Below are 13,248 nucleotides of genomic sequence, written 5' to 3'. Positions count from 1 at the left end.
TGACCCCAACAACAACGGAACTCCTGCTCCTTCGATCGTCATCTGTCCTCAGGTCTGTCAGGCAAGCAGGTCTCAGTCCAGTCTTGAGCATCACGCTACTGGCTAGGGCTAGGACTGAGTAGCTCCGAGAGTCTGTCACGGTCGGCATGACTACTTTGACAGGTTCGGAAGTTCCAAATCGGTGCCACCATGGCCCGGGGCCCCGGGGCGCTCCGGTTGGTTCGAGTTTTCTCTTTCAGGGTAGGGTGGGTAGAAAGGTAGGGTGGAGAGTGTAAATGCTTTCAAAATGACCGGTACTTTGATATTTATAATGTGGTAAAAGCACCGGTGAATTAATAATAAGAAGGGTAGTGAGGACAGAAGGGTAGTAGCGTGAAAATGCAGCGCTGGGCTGTTTTTATGGCGATGCTGGCGATGGGAGGGACCGAAGTCTCTTGCTTCCTGACCTCCCCATCCTCCTCCCTTCTTGCCTATCATCCTGCCAGTATCTCCTCCTCCTCCTCCTTCTCCACCGCTCTGTTATCTCCCTCCCCATTCTCAGTGAAAGCTGGGTCTTTGACCCACAAACCCGCTAGCTACCGGACTGCACTGCAGGTCGCCCCTCTGGAGTCAATCGAGGAGGCTCAATGCACCTCTCCTACATCCAGTGCATCGAAGAAGAGGGAGGAGGAGCTGCAGAAGCTTCAAAGGAACTCCTTCATTCTGGGATCTGTCATCATCACTACGTCGGCCGCCATATACTATGGGTCCAACCACGAGGCCGTCGCGGTGGATCTTACTTTATGTGCAGCATGTCAAGATGGTTACACGTTGAATCTGCAGATTTCTTCTCCCCTCTTCAAAGTTGGCTGCGCCATCTTCTTCCTCGGTGTGACCCTCCAATACGCTGAGACGTACAACAGGTATGATCTAAGTTTCCATGTATCATTGCCTTACAGTGTGCAGGTGCGCATACATCAGGTTTGCGCGCGAGACCCTTATCAATCCTTCTAGCGTTGGTCGACGAGCAAGGTGCTCCTCTCCGGACGCACCCTCCTCCTCGTTGATCCTGATCTCCGTGCAGGCGCGTGCTCAGACTAGTAGATGGCAACATCTTCAGATTCCTTCTGCCAGGAAGAAGGTGAAACATGTTCCTCCTCCTCCTCCCCATATACTCCTCTCTCTCCCTCTCCTTCTGCTATCCCCTCGTGTATCACTCAAAAAGCACTCCACCTCTCCCCCGACCACCACCGAAACGCTCAACACAAAATTCTTCTCGAATCCCTACTCTACGATATTTCATCTGACGACTTTCATTCCTCAGCTACGATGTTATCAACGGGGTTCCCGTCCTGAGAAATAAAGACAAGTGATTTTCCTGCGAAACCAGTTCTTGCTGCTTCCATGTGCGATTGCTATGAACCTGGCTCGTGTTGCAACTTTTCTGCTTTCCTTGAATGCTGTACAACTCCCCCCCCCCTTCTCCCCCAAAACGCTGTCCTCCCCCTTTGTATGCTGTACAAGTTCCCTGCAGCCTGTGCAACTTCCTCTGCAGGGAACTTGCTCTGTTCTTGTCATCTCTGCTCCTTCAGCGTTCTTTCAGCGACGCCACATGCTGACCATGGCCCCCTCGGCTTCACCCCAGCTTCCGCAAGTCGGAAGACAAGCTCGAGGGAGGGAAGTAGTCGATCTAGTCCTGCTCACCAAACAAGTCCCAGTTGGTCACTCTCAGATCTCTGACCATGTCTTCCATCAATCGCATGTTGTGCTCGTGCTCGCTGATCGTCTGGTGAAGCTGTTAGCTGCCAGGGCAAGACAACTTGTGAAAGATGCCTCGTCCAAACTTTTGGTTCCAGGAGGATCTTTGGTTGTGATGTGTAAAATGATGGAAAGGTCGGTCTGCAATATGAGTCACTAGCTTCTTGCATGCGGGCCAGGAGAACGACAACCTGCATATTTGGCAGACGGGCTACAAACACGCATGTCATGATATGGTCTCGTCCTGCATTACTGTCAAACATCGTCAGTTCCGTCACATGGACAAATTTCTCGTCACTTGAACTTGGCGATGCTCTGCGTTCCAGCTAACAACTGCAACAGCTAATCATCTGCTGAAGGAGCAACAGTGCGGCACAAAACCCAGTAGGTGACCCAGGAAGGAGGACAGCGCAGGTCGCTGGATAGGAGAGGGAGCTTGTTCATAAGTGAGTGGCAAGTAGTGGACAATCTCAGTCTACTCTGCACCTCTTGATGCTTCAGATTGCGAGTTGCAATGATGCGGACGTCAGTGGCGTTGTCTGCTTCTGCAAGCTCGCGGAACAGTTTTGCTGCAGGATGGGCAAGGTTTCAAGGATACAGTTTCAAGAAGGTTTTTGAGGTTTCAAAGGTGGGTAGATGATTTGGAGGTTGGGATGGCTGTTTGCAAGAGCATGCCAGAATCGACATAAATCACCTGCAATTTCGCTATTATCTGTTGCTTCGTCATACTCCAGTAGTTCTACAATCACGCTCCTTTCTGCGTTTCTGTCCACCCATACCTGAGTTTGCAGGATGTCAAACACAGAGCAGAACGGGAGAGGCTGATGTGATATGGAGTGTGGGACATGCGAGAGGAGGTAAGCAGAAGCAACAAACTCGTGTAGAGGTGATGAAGGGACGTTACTCCGCATGCGATTGGGAACGCGAGGACTACAAGTGTACAGCCTCTCAAGATTCTCCTCTCCTCCTCATCATACGCATTCAGAGCACACTGAATCCTCTGGCAAGGAGGGGAGCGAGCAGCTAGGAGGATGAGGATAAGGAGTGGGAGGGGACCTCCTGGAAGTCCGGTACGTGACGGAATCGGCTGATGTCGTCGAAGGTAGCAGGTAGCTTCATTCTGATGGCACCACCATACAGCTCCCTCTCCGTCAGCTCCTCCTTTCGGCCCCCATGCTCTCCTCCTCCTCTTAGCCCCATCACGCTCGTGGAGGCCCTGCATGCCCCGCCGGGCCTCGCGCTGCCGAGAAACACGTCGGGATGCAAGGATACCGCATTCCTGGCTACCAGTAGGATGAGCAACCAGCAGGAAACGCTTCGCACCATCATTGGCAGCCCTGAGGACAGCAGAGTCACACGATGCCGTGATCGAATAGTCGTCGTGACCCGCTTCGCCCCTCCGCCTACCCCCTGTCGCCTCCGAACTGCTCCCGCTCCTCTAACACTCCATCCTCGCTACCTCTGCAGTCCGAGACATGGAACCAGGATCTCGACGAGCAAGGGATACAACAACGAGGGCATCGGGATCCTCGATCTTCTCCTCTCCTCTCCACTTCGATCCTCGTCGCTATCTCCTCTCATCTGCTCGGAATCCCCATAAAACTTCGCTGGAATTGCCTGGCGAGCTCGCCTCGACGACTCGATGTCGTGATGGAAGGAGGTGGATGAAGGAGAGGAGAGGGAGGGAGGACAGAGGGAGGGAGGACGGGAGTGAGAGAAGGGAAGGGTCGCAGGGGATGAGAGGAGATAGGAGGGTGCGGGTTGTGGAAGGCAGGAGAGAGGAAGGAAGGGGGGAGGGGGGAGGGGGAAGGGGGGAGAGGGTTTAGGTACTTTCTCAATCCTCCAACAGAGATACATGCGACATGCTGGCAGAAGCTCTGACCATGCTGGACGCAGCGCTGTAGAGGAGCATGTTGTACTCGGAACCGTGACCATTTGGATGTTTTCCTTGATAAGTGGCCTTTGCCAATCTTACTTGGAAAAGAAACAGTACCACCTGCTCCTGCTCGGTATAGTCCAGCTCGTCAACCCCCTTGTAACAAGCCTTCAGGTCTTGATGGGTCGGGAAAGACCTCTCTGCTAGAACGCATTCGCTTCGAGGCCTCCAAGACAAGTAGGAGGCGCTGTCGACCATGATGGAGGAATGATTTGCGCACGAGCAGGCAGCAGCGAGAAGCGAACAGAGCAGGAGCTGCAGCTAAGTCTGCAGAAGATTTCCTCCACGGTAAGGCTGGACCACATTCCTTTGCTGGCTTTATGACATGCTGGTCAGGTCGGGCTGAATATAGGAAGGATCACTCTGAAGAGTGCCAATGTGATGGTATGAAGTTTCTTGGCTTCATTGTTTATTTGTCGTTCTTGTTCTTTCCTTGTTCTTTCCTTGTTCTTTCCTTGTTCTTTCCTTGTTCTTTCCTTGTTCTTTCCTTGTTCTTTCCTTGTTCTTTCCTTGTTCTTTCCTTGTTCTTTCCTTGTTCTTTCCTCCTCCTCATTCTCCCTCGTCCATCGATTGATGATGTTCCTTCCACATTCCTTGCTTTCATCGTCGTCATCGTTGATGCAATCGCAATATCGTCATCGTCATCGTCATCGTCATCGTCATCGTCATCGTCATCGCCATCGTCATCGTCATCGTCATCGTCATCACCACCACCATCACCATCATCATTATCGTAGTGTTCATAATTATCTCACCCATCATCATCTTTCACCTCGTCCTCGTTTTCAGTTTCTTCTCTCCAGCGTCGCTCAGTAACCTCGCAGATTTGGGATCTCGGAGGACAAGAGGCCCTGCGGGGCATTTGGGACAAGTACTATTCTGGTAGGAGAGAACCTCCCTCCTGCTCCCTGCTCCAATTCTTGCTACCTGCTACCTGTCCTCTCATGATTTGCCTGAAGACGCTCATGGTCTCGTGTGGGTCGTCGATGCCTCAGACCCCTCCAGATTCGAGGAGGTGAAGGATGGGAGGAGAAGGAAAGCTGCTGAATCTGCGCAGGCGCTGCAGACATTGGAGGGTCTGCTGGAAGAGCCTGAGTTACAGGACGTACCCCTCCTCATCTTCGTGAACAAGCAGGACAAGGCACTTAAAATCTTTTCTTTTTCCTGGCCCTGACCTCCTCCTGCTTCTCCTCTCTCCCTCTCGTCCGTACCCTCTTGCTTCTCTACTCCTTCCCGTCCTTCCCTGCTGAAACTCCTTCTTCTCTTGTCCTTCTCACCTCTTTGAGCAGCAAGGCGCTGTCAAGCTTGATGAAATCCGCCAGAAAGCGCTTCCTCAGTCAGGGACTCTCATGCACCAGCGCCAGGTCCTCTCTCCTTTGTGCTATCATCCTACTCAGCATCCTATCTTGAGAGACTGTCTCTTCCTCCTTCCTTCCCCAGCTCTCTTTCCCTTCCTCCCAACGGCTGCAGGCGATGGTTCCCGCTCTTCCATCCGCCTCCAGGCCTCTCCAACCATCGCTCTCGCCCCCTTTCACCTTCCCCGCTTCCCCTTTCTTATACCTTCTTGTCCTCCTCCTCGTCCCTACCTGTAGATACCATTTATCTTCCACAGCTCTCCTCCCTTGTTCCTCGCAAGCCTCGCTGATCCTGTCTCGTATCTGTTTCCTCCAGCTCCGCATTATCTCTGTTTCGGCATTCCAGGCTTGCTCCGGCTCGGAGGAGACCGTCATGGACGGGATGAACTGGATGATCGACAGTCTCAACAAACAGCCCAACTTTGAGCATCGACGCTAGTGCAGCTACTCAAGGCTTTCGATACTTGTAATGAACATCCTCAAAAAACGTCCCCCCTCTCTCGCTCCGAACCTTTCTCTGTCTCTTCCTTCCGCTCCAGCTGCTGCCGCCATTAGTGCTGCTGCCGTTGAACTGTACCGCACTAGCTCAATCTGCTGCCCCTTGTCCCTTCCTTTCCCTTCCCTAGTGCTGCTCCCTTCAATTGCTCTTAACGCCTGCCTCGCTATCGTCTCTTCACCCCATCCCCAGCTCTCGCCCTCACATGATCCGGAAGGAGATGGTCAACCCCTTGCCCTTGGGGACCGCATGAGGTTTGGCAACATGCCTGGGAGGAACAGCGATGACCGTTGCTTTCTGATCAGATTCTGCTGAAGTTGGGGAGGAGGAGGAGGAGGAGGAGGAGGAGGAGGAGGAGGAGGAGGAGGAAGGGAGTGACTTGAAACATATAAGGGGAATCTCATCGCGTTCTTTCACGGGGATTCGCTGGAACCTCAGGAAGTGCTTGAGCCTCTCGTCCTTTCCCACCCCCTTGGGGAAAAACCTGAGGGAACTAGTCAGGGAGAGAAAGTTGACCCTTTTCCTTCTCTTCGTCTCTTTCTGAAAAATGCTCCTTACTATCCACCACTTTATCCTCCTATCCTTAATCTGTAAAGCCCCCCCCCCCTCCACACCCACCCACCCAAACTCCCTCCCGACTTCGCCTCCCGCCTCATGCTCCTACCTGTCGCCTGCCAACTTCGTCCTCACTATCATTTGGGACCCAGCAGGGACGTTATGGATCGTAAAGCACACATCCTCTGGCAGCACTCTCCGCTTTCCCTCCACAGGAGGAGGAGGCTTCTGCCCTGCTGTCACCATGACGCTCCACGGGCCGTCGACCTCGACGCCGACGTTCACGTCGCCCAGTATGTCAACGCTCCCGTTCGGCAACTCTCCTTCCTCCCTATCCACCATGAGCAAGGGCCCCGACCGCAGAACCTGCCATCCCTTGCCCAAGTCCAAAGACCAATTGAGATTGTTAGGATGCTCCTCGAGCTGCTGGGCGATCTTGAGGAGCTGGGTGTAGCTCAGGATGAGGTCTGAGGCCTCGGAGCTAATGAACTGGTGGATGACCGAGTTGCGAAGGAGCTCCCTGCTCTCCGCGTAGAAGAAATCGAGGGGGAGGGTGCGCTTGTCAAACCTGCGCCCGAACTTGATAGCAGGAGTTACTTCCTCCATCCACTGCTGCAGCTGCATGCTCTGATGGCTCAGCCCGTTCATTCGAGAAGCTAGCGCGTGCTTCCCTCCACAGAGATCCTGCAGGAGGGGAATCAGTTGTATCCTGACCTTGTTCCTCTTGTACGTGGACTCGTGATTCGACGAATCCTCCCTCCAGTCCTGCTGCAAGTCCTTGAGGTACCGAACCAGCTCCTGCTTGGAGATGTCGAGCAGCGGCCGGAGCATGGGAGGGTCAAGATCGTCCTTGTACTTCATCCCATGAAGCTTGCTAATGTGAGCTCCTCTCAGCAGCTTCATCAGAATAGTTTCCAGCTGGTCGTCGGAATGGTGCGCAGAGACGAGATAGACTTTGGTGTCAGGACGGCTCTGCTCCTTGATCTTCGCAGCCACTTCCCCCATCACCTTCCTCCTCCAAATCCTCGTGTACTCCTGCATCCCACCAGAGTTCTCTCTGAACCTTGCCGCATCGGCCTCGTCAAGCGCTTGCATGTAGAACGGCATCCCCCTGTCCCTCGCCAGCCCTTCAACAAACTTCGCCTCCTCCTTGGACTCTGCCCGCAGGCCATGATCAAAGTGGACCACGTTGATCGACAGCTGCCCCTCCTCGCCCCCCTCATGCTCCTGCCTCACCTCATCCAGCAGCAGCATGAGCGCCGTCGAGTCCGACCCCCCACTCACTCCCACCACGAGCGACGCAGGGAGCTGCATGCCGCAGCGACCCTCCAGCGTCTGCATCACCTTGCGACCCAGAGGGGAGATCTTACTCCCTCCCTGCGGTAAAGACGCCCCCCTTGACAGGAAACGGGCGCATTTGTGCCTCTTCCTCAGCAAGGAGATGCTTGGCAGAACAAGAGATCTGAGCCCAATGCTCCTCGGGATGGCGGAGTAGCAGAAGGCGCTGGAGCAGAGGAGGAGGGTGTTCATGCTGGCCGGCGTCACGCGTCGGATGCTGTGCATGACGTGAGCCGGAGCGTTGGGGAGGGAGGCTGGTGGAGAGGAGGGAGGAGGAAAGATGGGGAGAGTGAGAAACGAGCAAGGGAAAAGTCTGCCTCAGTTGAAATGTTAGCAGAAAACAAAAGACAGTAAAATTACCTACGTTGTTCGGTCTGTTTTTAGCATGCTGGCATCACCAGAATAGCTAGGGGTGAAAAAGGGTAGACTATGATGGCAGGAGACGAGGAGGAAGAGGAAGAGTAAGATCCTGCATGTCAGAGAACATGGGATCATGGTGTGCTAACAGAATGAGTGTCGAATGTTTGGTGTTAGAAACATGTCCTGTTCGTGAGGCCATGTGATTCCTTCTGCTGTACAAGAGTATTTCGATTCACCTCAGGTTAATCAACTCAGCTTCACTTATGAGACATTCTCGAGCATGCGGCATTTGCATCTTGTTGCTCACTGCACTCATTGTATTGCAGCGGATCAGCAGCGTTTTGATTGCATGGATGCCATACAATAGCCGAGACGATGATGCAGTAGCGTCATGCTCAGGCGTCAGTGAGGTACATCATTGTCTGTAAAGTCGCTGTTGAGGAGGAGGTATGACACATACATCAAGATCACAGGAGTGGAACTGGGAAGTTTGCAAGGCGGGGATACGTTTGATGATGCACTGAGGTAAGCGAGGACGATGGCTGTGAGCTGGAAATGGCTTATCCCAAGAGGAGGACGAGGAGGACGAGGAGGAGGACGAGGACGAGGAGGAGGACGAGAGCGAGTAGGAGGAGTAGGAGGAGGAGGAGGAGGAGGTGGTGGTGGTTCAAGGCCATCAGCTCATTATAGGTCTTTCAGGTCTCATGCAAGCAACCTGAAAGGAAGCACAATCGTCTTGCAAGGGATTCTGATAGGAGCGCTTGTTGTGGTGATACTGACCCCGTTTCATCTCTCCATGCTTCTCATTTGGTCGTTTCCTGCAAGGTTGGTGTGTTTGGAATCCATTGGATGGTGGTAGCAGCGACAAGGTCATCTTTGCTCTGCATGCTATAATGCTGCAATTTGATATCTCTCACAGAAGCCCGAAAGTGGTTAAGAGTGTCAAACATCACTGGGAGGGATCGGCAACCGTCTCCAACAATGTTCGACTTGAGGTGAATCCGCAGACGAGATCGTTTAGGCGAGATGATGATTTCTTTTCAAACAAGAGAAGAAGATAAGAGACATTGATGATTTCTCGTGATGCTGAGATATCAGGTGGAGAGAAACTGGCTGCATGGAAAGCGAACAAGAGACTATGAAGGTATTCTGATAAACTTGATAAGCATTTTGATGAAGACGATGACAAGCACGACGATGGTGTTACTGCTACTGTCGCTAGTCCCGCTAGTCCCGCTAGTCCCGCTAGTGCTGGTTTTAGTGATTGGGAAGGGCATGAAGCGGATCTGTTTAGTTTTGACCGTGATGCAGAGATGATGTGGTGCGACCTTTGTATTTTCTTCGATATGACTGTATGGACAGACTCGCCTGTTTCTTCACAAATCACATCCATCTCTCCATCGGATTTTCGCGAGGTTTTCAGATCCTACTGCCTCCTCTCCTACTGCTCACTCCAGCGACCGCAGGCCATGAAACGCATCCATCTCCATGCTGAGAGCAAACGAGCCGCTTCATCGGGCAGACCCTCCAGCGGCAGGTAAGCCTGTCTAGTTGGTTTCCCGTCTCCTGTACCTTCACTGAACTATTCCTTCTTTGCCAGGCTCAACCTCGGCTGAACTTACTGAGAAAAGCTGCCGCCAAGTGTTAGATGATTCAATGATTCAGTTTAACTTTGTGCTCCCACAAACAGAATGAATGAGGCCTCCGAGCCTCCTTGAACGGAATGTCAACGGGTCGCCCGGTGACCACCGCCGACGCCCGGGCGGCCGCCGCCCGGCCGGGCGAGTCGGACCGTACTGTACTGTACGAGTCCGGTGCCCCGGCCCGGATCGGATGGCCCCATGGCCCTCCGATCCCCTCAGTGGCGACGGGCCCGGCCTGGCGACCTGCCTGGCGACTGCCGGCTAGGGGAAGCTAGGGGATGAGGGGCCATTGCTGTATGAGGGTTTCATCGAAGGACAGGTCAGAGGCTCTCTGAAGACTGAGCGATAGGGTAGGGGTGGGCAGGTACAGACAGGCAGTACCCCTGTCATAGAACACTGCAATTGAAATGTAGGGTGGGTACTCCAAACAATTGGGTAGCACAAGAGATTTATGGCGTGAATCTTGAAATCATTTTGGATAAAGAGTTAAGTTTATGGTGAAAACTTCAAATAGTTTCCAAACTTCAGCCTCTCCCTTTGTGCAACCGGTGGTGGGTGGTAATCAACAATAGGGGGTTCTGTATAAACTTGATGGGGTGGTGGGTAGAGAGAAGGAAGCAGGAGGATGTGGGGTAGGGGGTACCAGAGACGAGAATTCAAACGAAAAAAGAAAAGTATCCAAGTTGTCCTCTATGGAATTATCGGGTGGGTGACAAGGTTAAACATTTGTGCAATATCTTGAAATTTAATTTATCTGTTTGAAATATAAAAGCAGTTTTGGGACTCAATATTCAATTTGATCAAATTGTGGGTGGGGTGGCAAGTCAGAATTTTTCTCTTTCGGTTGATCAAGGAAAGCGGGAACGAGGAGACGAGAGCAGGCAGAAAAGGGAGCAAGGAGAGGAGCAAGAGGTACCAGCGAGGGAGAGCAGGAGGCAAGTATAGGCAGAGGAAGGGAAGTAGAAAGTGTTTGAGCAGAGACTTTGGACATATTGCTGCTCACTTCTCAAAGATTCAGGAAGCATACCAAACCACTGTCTGACTCTGATTCTGCAAGCAGCAGGAGGCGTTGTGTTGCGAAAAAGAGGGTGGGAACAGTACAAGCTCGTCAGCGGAGCAGCGGTTCACATAAGACTTCAGGTTACATCAGAGAGGATAGTAATCTTTGGGCACTCCAAGATTTCTAGTGCAAGGACTGCTCAATACCCAAGGGTTGAAGGGGTTGAAAACGTCTAGCCTGCCTCCGTCCCCTTCGAATTGATTCAACATGAAGCTCAAGAGATTTCTACTTCGTTACTATCCTCCTGGTATTATTCTTGAATACGAGACTAACGCAGAGCTGAAACAGAAGACCATCGACTTGCTCGATCTCACGGTTGAGACTGACGTGGAGGTCTTGCTCAATCGCATTGTGCGTCAAGAACCCTTGATCACTGAATCAAAACGCCCGCATGTCAGAAAGCTTCTTTACAAACTCATCGAAAAACAAGACTGCCAGGAGAGTCAGCAGTTCTATCTCTTCAAAATTCTTCGAGCCCACATTCTTCCTTTGACTAATTGTGCATTCAACAAGAACGGGGACAAGTTCATTACGGGATCCTACGACAGAACCTGCAAAGTCTGGAACACCCTGACTGGTGAGGAGCTTCTCACACTGGAAGGCCACAAGAATGTCGTTTACGCCATTGCATTCAACAATCCTTATGGCGACAAAGTGATCACGGGTTCTTTTGACAAGACTTGCAAAGTATGGAACTCAGAGACTGGGGAGCTGTACCACACATTGAGAGGTCATGCCACGGAGATCGTCTGCTTGTCCTTCAATCCTCAGGGCTCCATCATCTCCACAGGGTCCATGGACAACACAGCAAAGTTATGGGATACCGAGACTGGCGTAGAGCTCTGCACGCTGATTGGACATACGGCAGAGATTGTCAGTTTGAGTTTCAACCAGACAGGAGACAAGCTCATCACTGGTTCTTTTGATCACACGACAAAACTGTGGGATGTGAGGTCGGGTCGTTGCATCCACACCTTCCAGGGTCATAGAGGAGAAATCTCCAGCTGCCAGTTCGATTGGGAGGGAGGCAAGTGCATCACCGGGTCCATTGATCGCACGTGCAAACTTTGGGATGTGAAGTCAGGGCAGTGCATCAATACCTTGCGAGGTCACAGCGACGAGATCCTCGATGTCTCCTTCAACGCCACCGGAAGCCGACTGGTGACGGCGTCAGCGGACGGGACAGCGCGAGTATACAACACCATGACTGGCGCGTGCGTGTCCATCCTTGTCGGGCACGAAGGGGAGATCTCAAAGGTGTGCTTCAATCCGCAAGGAACCAAGATCATCACGGCGAGCAGTGACAAGACCTGCCACATCTGGTCGAGCGATACCGGGGAGTGCCTGCAGATCCTAGAAGGACATATAGACGAGATCTTCTCCTGCGCGTTCAACTACGAGGGTGACACCATCATCACTGGGTCCAAGGATAACACGTGCCGCATTTGGAAGTGCTAGCGCAGATGCTCTGCCTCATCTTCCCTTGTTTTGCAGGGACACAAGCGATCAGAATAAAAGATGCACCTCAAGCGGCGTGATGCTCCTCCTGTTCATTATTTCTGTCCTCCTGGCTAGTTTACACTCTCACTCTCTCTGGCCCTCTGCTTCTCTTTCTCCTCCTTCTGGTTGAGTTTATCTTGAAGAACTTGGTTCAGACCATCCACGCGCGTCCGTGAGGCGAGGATGGTTGGATGAGCTCCTGTCTCTCGAGGCTTCTTCACATACTCCTCCACTTGCTCCCAAGGGATCAGGGCTGGACGACAGTGAGACCGAGAGACCACGGGGGAGACGAGGAGAGGAACGAGCAAGGGACGGTGGAGGAGACTAGCACAGCATGCAAGTACCAGGTCCTGAGAAGAATCCGCGCTGCGCCCTGCCGCATCCCTCGATGTTGTAGAAGCTGAATCTGGGCGGAAGTGTTGAGCGGCGAGCAAAGGACGATGATGTTCTCACCCGTATTTGCGGAGGAAGCGGATCGATTTCAAGCTGTCTTGAATCTCTTGCTCCCTGCTGGAGGGTAAGAGGCCCAGGCGGCTTGCTCTCGGTTTCCTCTCACCTCCCGTCCTCATCATCTTTGAGGAAGTACATCATGAAAACAACGTTCTTGACCTTGCCCTCACTGTCCTCATCAGCACGAGTCTCCCTCCTCTCTTCCTCTTCCTCTTCCTCCCTCTCTTCCTCCCTCTCTTCCTCCCCCTCTTCCTCTTCCTCTTGTTCTCTTCCTTCCTGCCCTCCACTCACTCAAAGAGTCTCTTCGCCCCGAGAAAGGCCTTGTACTCGTCTCCCTGGAGCAAGAGACGGATCAGACCAGCTCTCTCCCACCTTAAGGTTACCAACCTGACTTGTGACGTGCAGCAGCTCTACCTCCTCCATCTCTATGTCGTCCAGCGCTATCGTCTTGACCTGCTCTGCATCTCACTCCTCCTCGTCCTACCCTTCCACTCGCTAACCATCGCTGAGTACGTTGCTCCTGCCTGCTGCGTTGGGAGGGTTGACGCTAAGTTCCTGGGCTGCGTCTGCACAGGGAGGCGATCGCCCGAGGAGGAGGCGACGAGGGAGTGATGGACTTTGACCCGACCAGCGAAGGAGCGCAAGGCGGAGGAGTCGAAGCACGAGGAGGAGGAAGAAATCCGCCCATCAGGAGCGCTGGACCTCAGGCAGTTGCGGAAAGAGTTGAGGCAGATACTCTCGTTGAGCCTCTGCAGCAGCTTCAACAATCTTCCTCCTCCACTTCCTCTTGCTCCTTCTCCTCCTCCTCCTCCTCCTCC

General features: G+C 52.9%; 5 protein-coding genes across 5 annotated transcripts in view; 3 read left to right on the top strand and 2 right to left on the bottom strand.

Annotated features, from left to right (window-relative positions):
- Window positions 1-369: 369 nt before the first annotated feature.
- On the top strand, window positions 370-1,362 carry GUITHDRAFT_164076 (hypothetical protein). Its single transcript, XM_005829607.1, has 5 exons — window positions 370-768; window positions 823-902; window positions 946-1,011; window positions 1,064-1,120; window positions 1,304-1,362. The coding sequence occupies exons 1-5, from the start codon at window positions 379-381 to the stop codon at window positions 1,350-1,352; spliced, it is 642 nt and encodes a 213-aa protein (XP_005829664.1). The 5' UTR covers window positions 370-378; the 3' UTR covers window positions 1,353-1,362.
- A 2,314-nt stretch (window positions 1,363-3,676) lies between these two features.
- On the top strand, window positions 3,677-5,467 carry GUITHDRAFT_175454 (hypothetical protein; the record flags this gene model as incomplete). Its single annotated transcript, XM_005829662.1, has 9 exons — window positions 3,677-3,746; window positions 3,788-3,850; window positions 3,900-3,961; window positions 4,010-4,057; window positions 4,498-4,555; window positions 4,633-4,688; window positions 4,731-4,814; window positions 4,963-5,037; window positions 5,345-5,467. 9 exons carry the CDS (start codon window positions 3,677-3,679, stop codon window positions 5,465-5,467), a joined length of 639 nt encoding a protein of 212 aa, XP_005829719.1.
- Window positions 5,468-5,477: 10 nt separating this feature from the next.
- On the bottom strand, window positions 5,478-7,666 carry GUITHDRAFT_164075 (hypothetical protein). The gene is made up of 2 exons (XM_005829606.1): window positions 6,189-7,666; window positions 5,478-6,008 (listed from the first exon to the last, which is right to left on the bottom strand). Exons 1-2 carry the CDS (start codon window positions 7,640-7,642, stop codon window positions 5,726-5,728), a joined length of 1,737 nt encoding a protein of 578 aa, XP_005829663.1. The 5' UTR covers window positions 7,643-7,666; the 3' UTR covers window positions 5,478-5,725.
- Window positions 7,667-10,478: 2,812 nt separating this feature from the next.
- GUITHDRAFT_88019 (hypothetical protein) lies at window positions 10,479-11,938 on the top strand (the record flags this gene model as incomplete). The annotated part of the gene is made up of 1 exon (XM_005829605.1): window positions 10,479-11,938. Exon 1 carries the CDS (start codon window positions 10,688-10,690, stop codon window positions 11,936-11,938), a length of 1,251 nt encoding a protein of 416 aa, XP_005829662.1. The 5' UTR covers window positions 10,479-10,687.
- A 113-nt stretch (window positions 11,939-12,051) lies between these two features.
- The window catches only part of GUITHDRAFT_141080 (hypothetical protein), a gene marked incomplete at both ends in the record, with an annotated part of 2,674 nt that continues 1,477 nt past the window's right edge, over window positions 12,052-13,248 (bottom strand). Inside the window, 6 exons of the mRNA XM_005829604.1 lie at window positions 12,052-12,233; window positions 12,325-12,386; window positions 12,434-12,487; window positions 12,537-12,589; window positions 12,818-12,883; window positions 12,931-13,179. Of these exons, the coding sequence (XP_005829661.1) occupies window positions 12,052-12,233; window positions 12,325-12,386; window positions 12,434-12,487; window positions 12,537-12,589; window positions 12,818-12,883; window positions 12,931-13,179 (666 nt within the window). The remainder of the gene's footprint in view (window positions 12,234-12,324; window positions 12,387-12,433; window positions 12,488-12,536; window positions 12,590-12,817; window positions 12,884-12,930; window positions 13,180-13,248) is intronic.

The sequence above is a fragment of the Guillardia theta genome (assembly GCF_000315625.1).
Source record: "Guillardia theta CCMP2712 unplaced genomic scaffold GUITHscaffold_51, whole genome shotgun sequence".
Lineage (NCBI taxonomy): Eukaryota > Cryptophyceae > Pyrenomonadales > Geminigeraceae > Guillardia > Guillardia theta.
This window is presented reverse-complemented; position numbering and strand designations above follow the sequence as displayed.

Excerpts from the sequence above, each read along its gene's own strand:
- GUITHDRAFT_164076 (XM_005829607.1), top strand. The coding sequence starts at position 379 with ATGCAGCGCTGGGCTGTTTTTATGGCGATGCTGGCGATGGGAGGGACC. Across the intron at positions 769-822 it reads CCAACCACGAGGCCGTCGCG|ATTTCTTCTCCCCTCTTCAA; the intron begins GTGGATCTTACT and ends TTGAATCTGCAG. Across the intron at positions 903-945 it reads TACGCTGAGACGTACAACAG|GTGCGCATACATCAGGTTTG; the intron begins GTATGATCTAAG and ends TACAGTGTGCAG.
- GUITHDRAFT_164075 (XM_005829606.1), bottom strand. The coding sequence starts at position 7,642 with ATGCACAGCATCCGACGCGTGACGCCGGCCAGCATGAACACCCTCCTC. Across the intron at positions 6,009-6,188 it reads ACGAAGTTGGCAGGCGACAG|GTTTTTCCCCAAGGGGGTGG; the intron begins GTAGGAGCATGA and ends TAGTTCCCTCAG.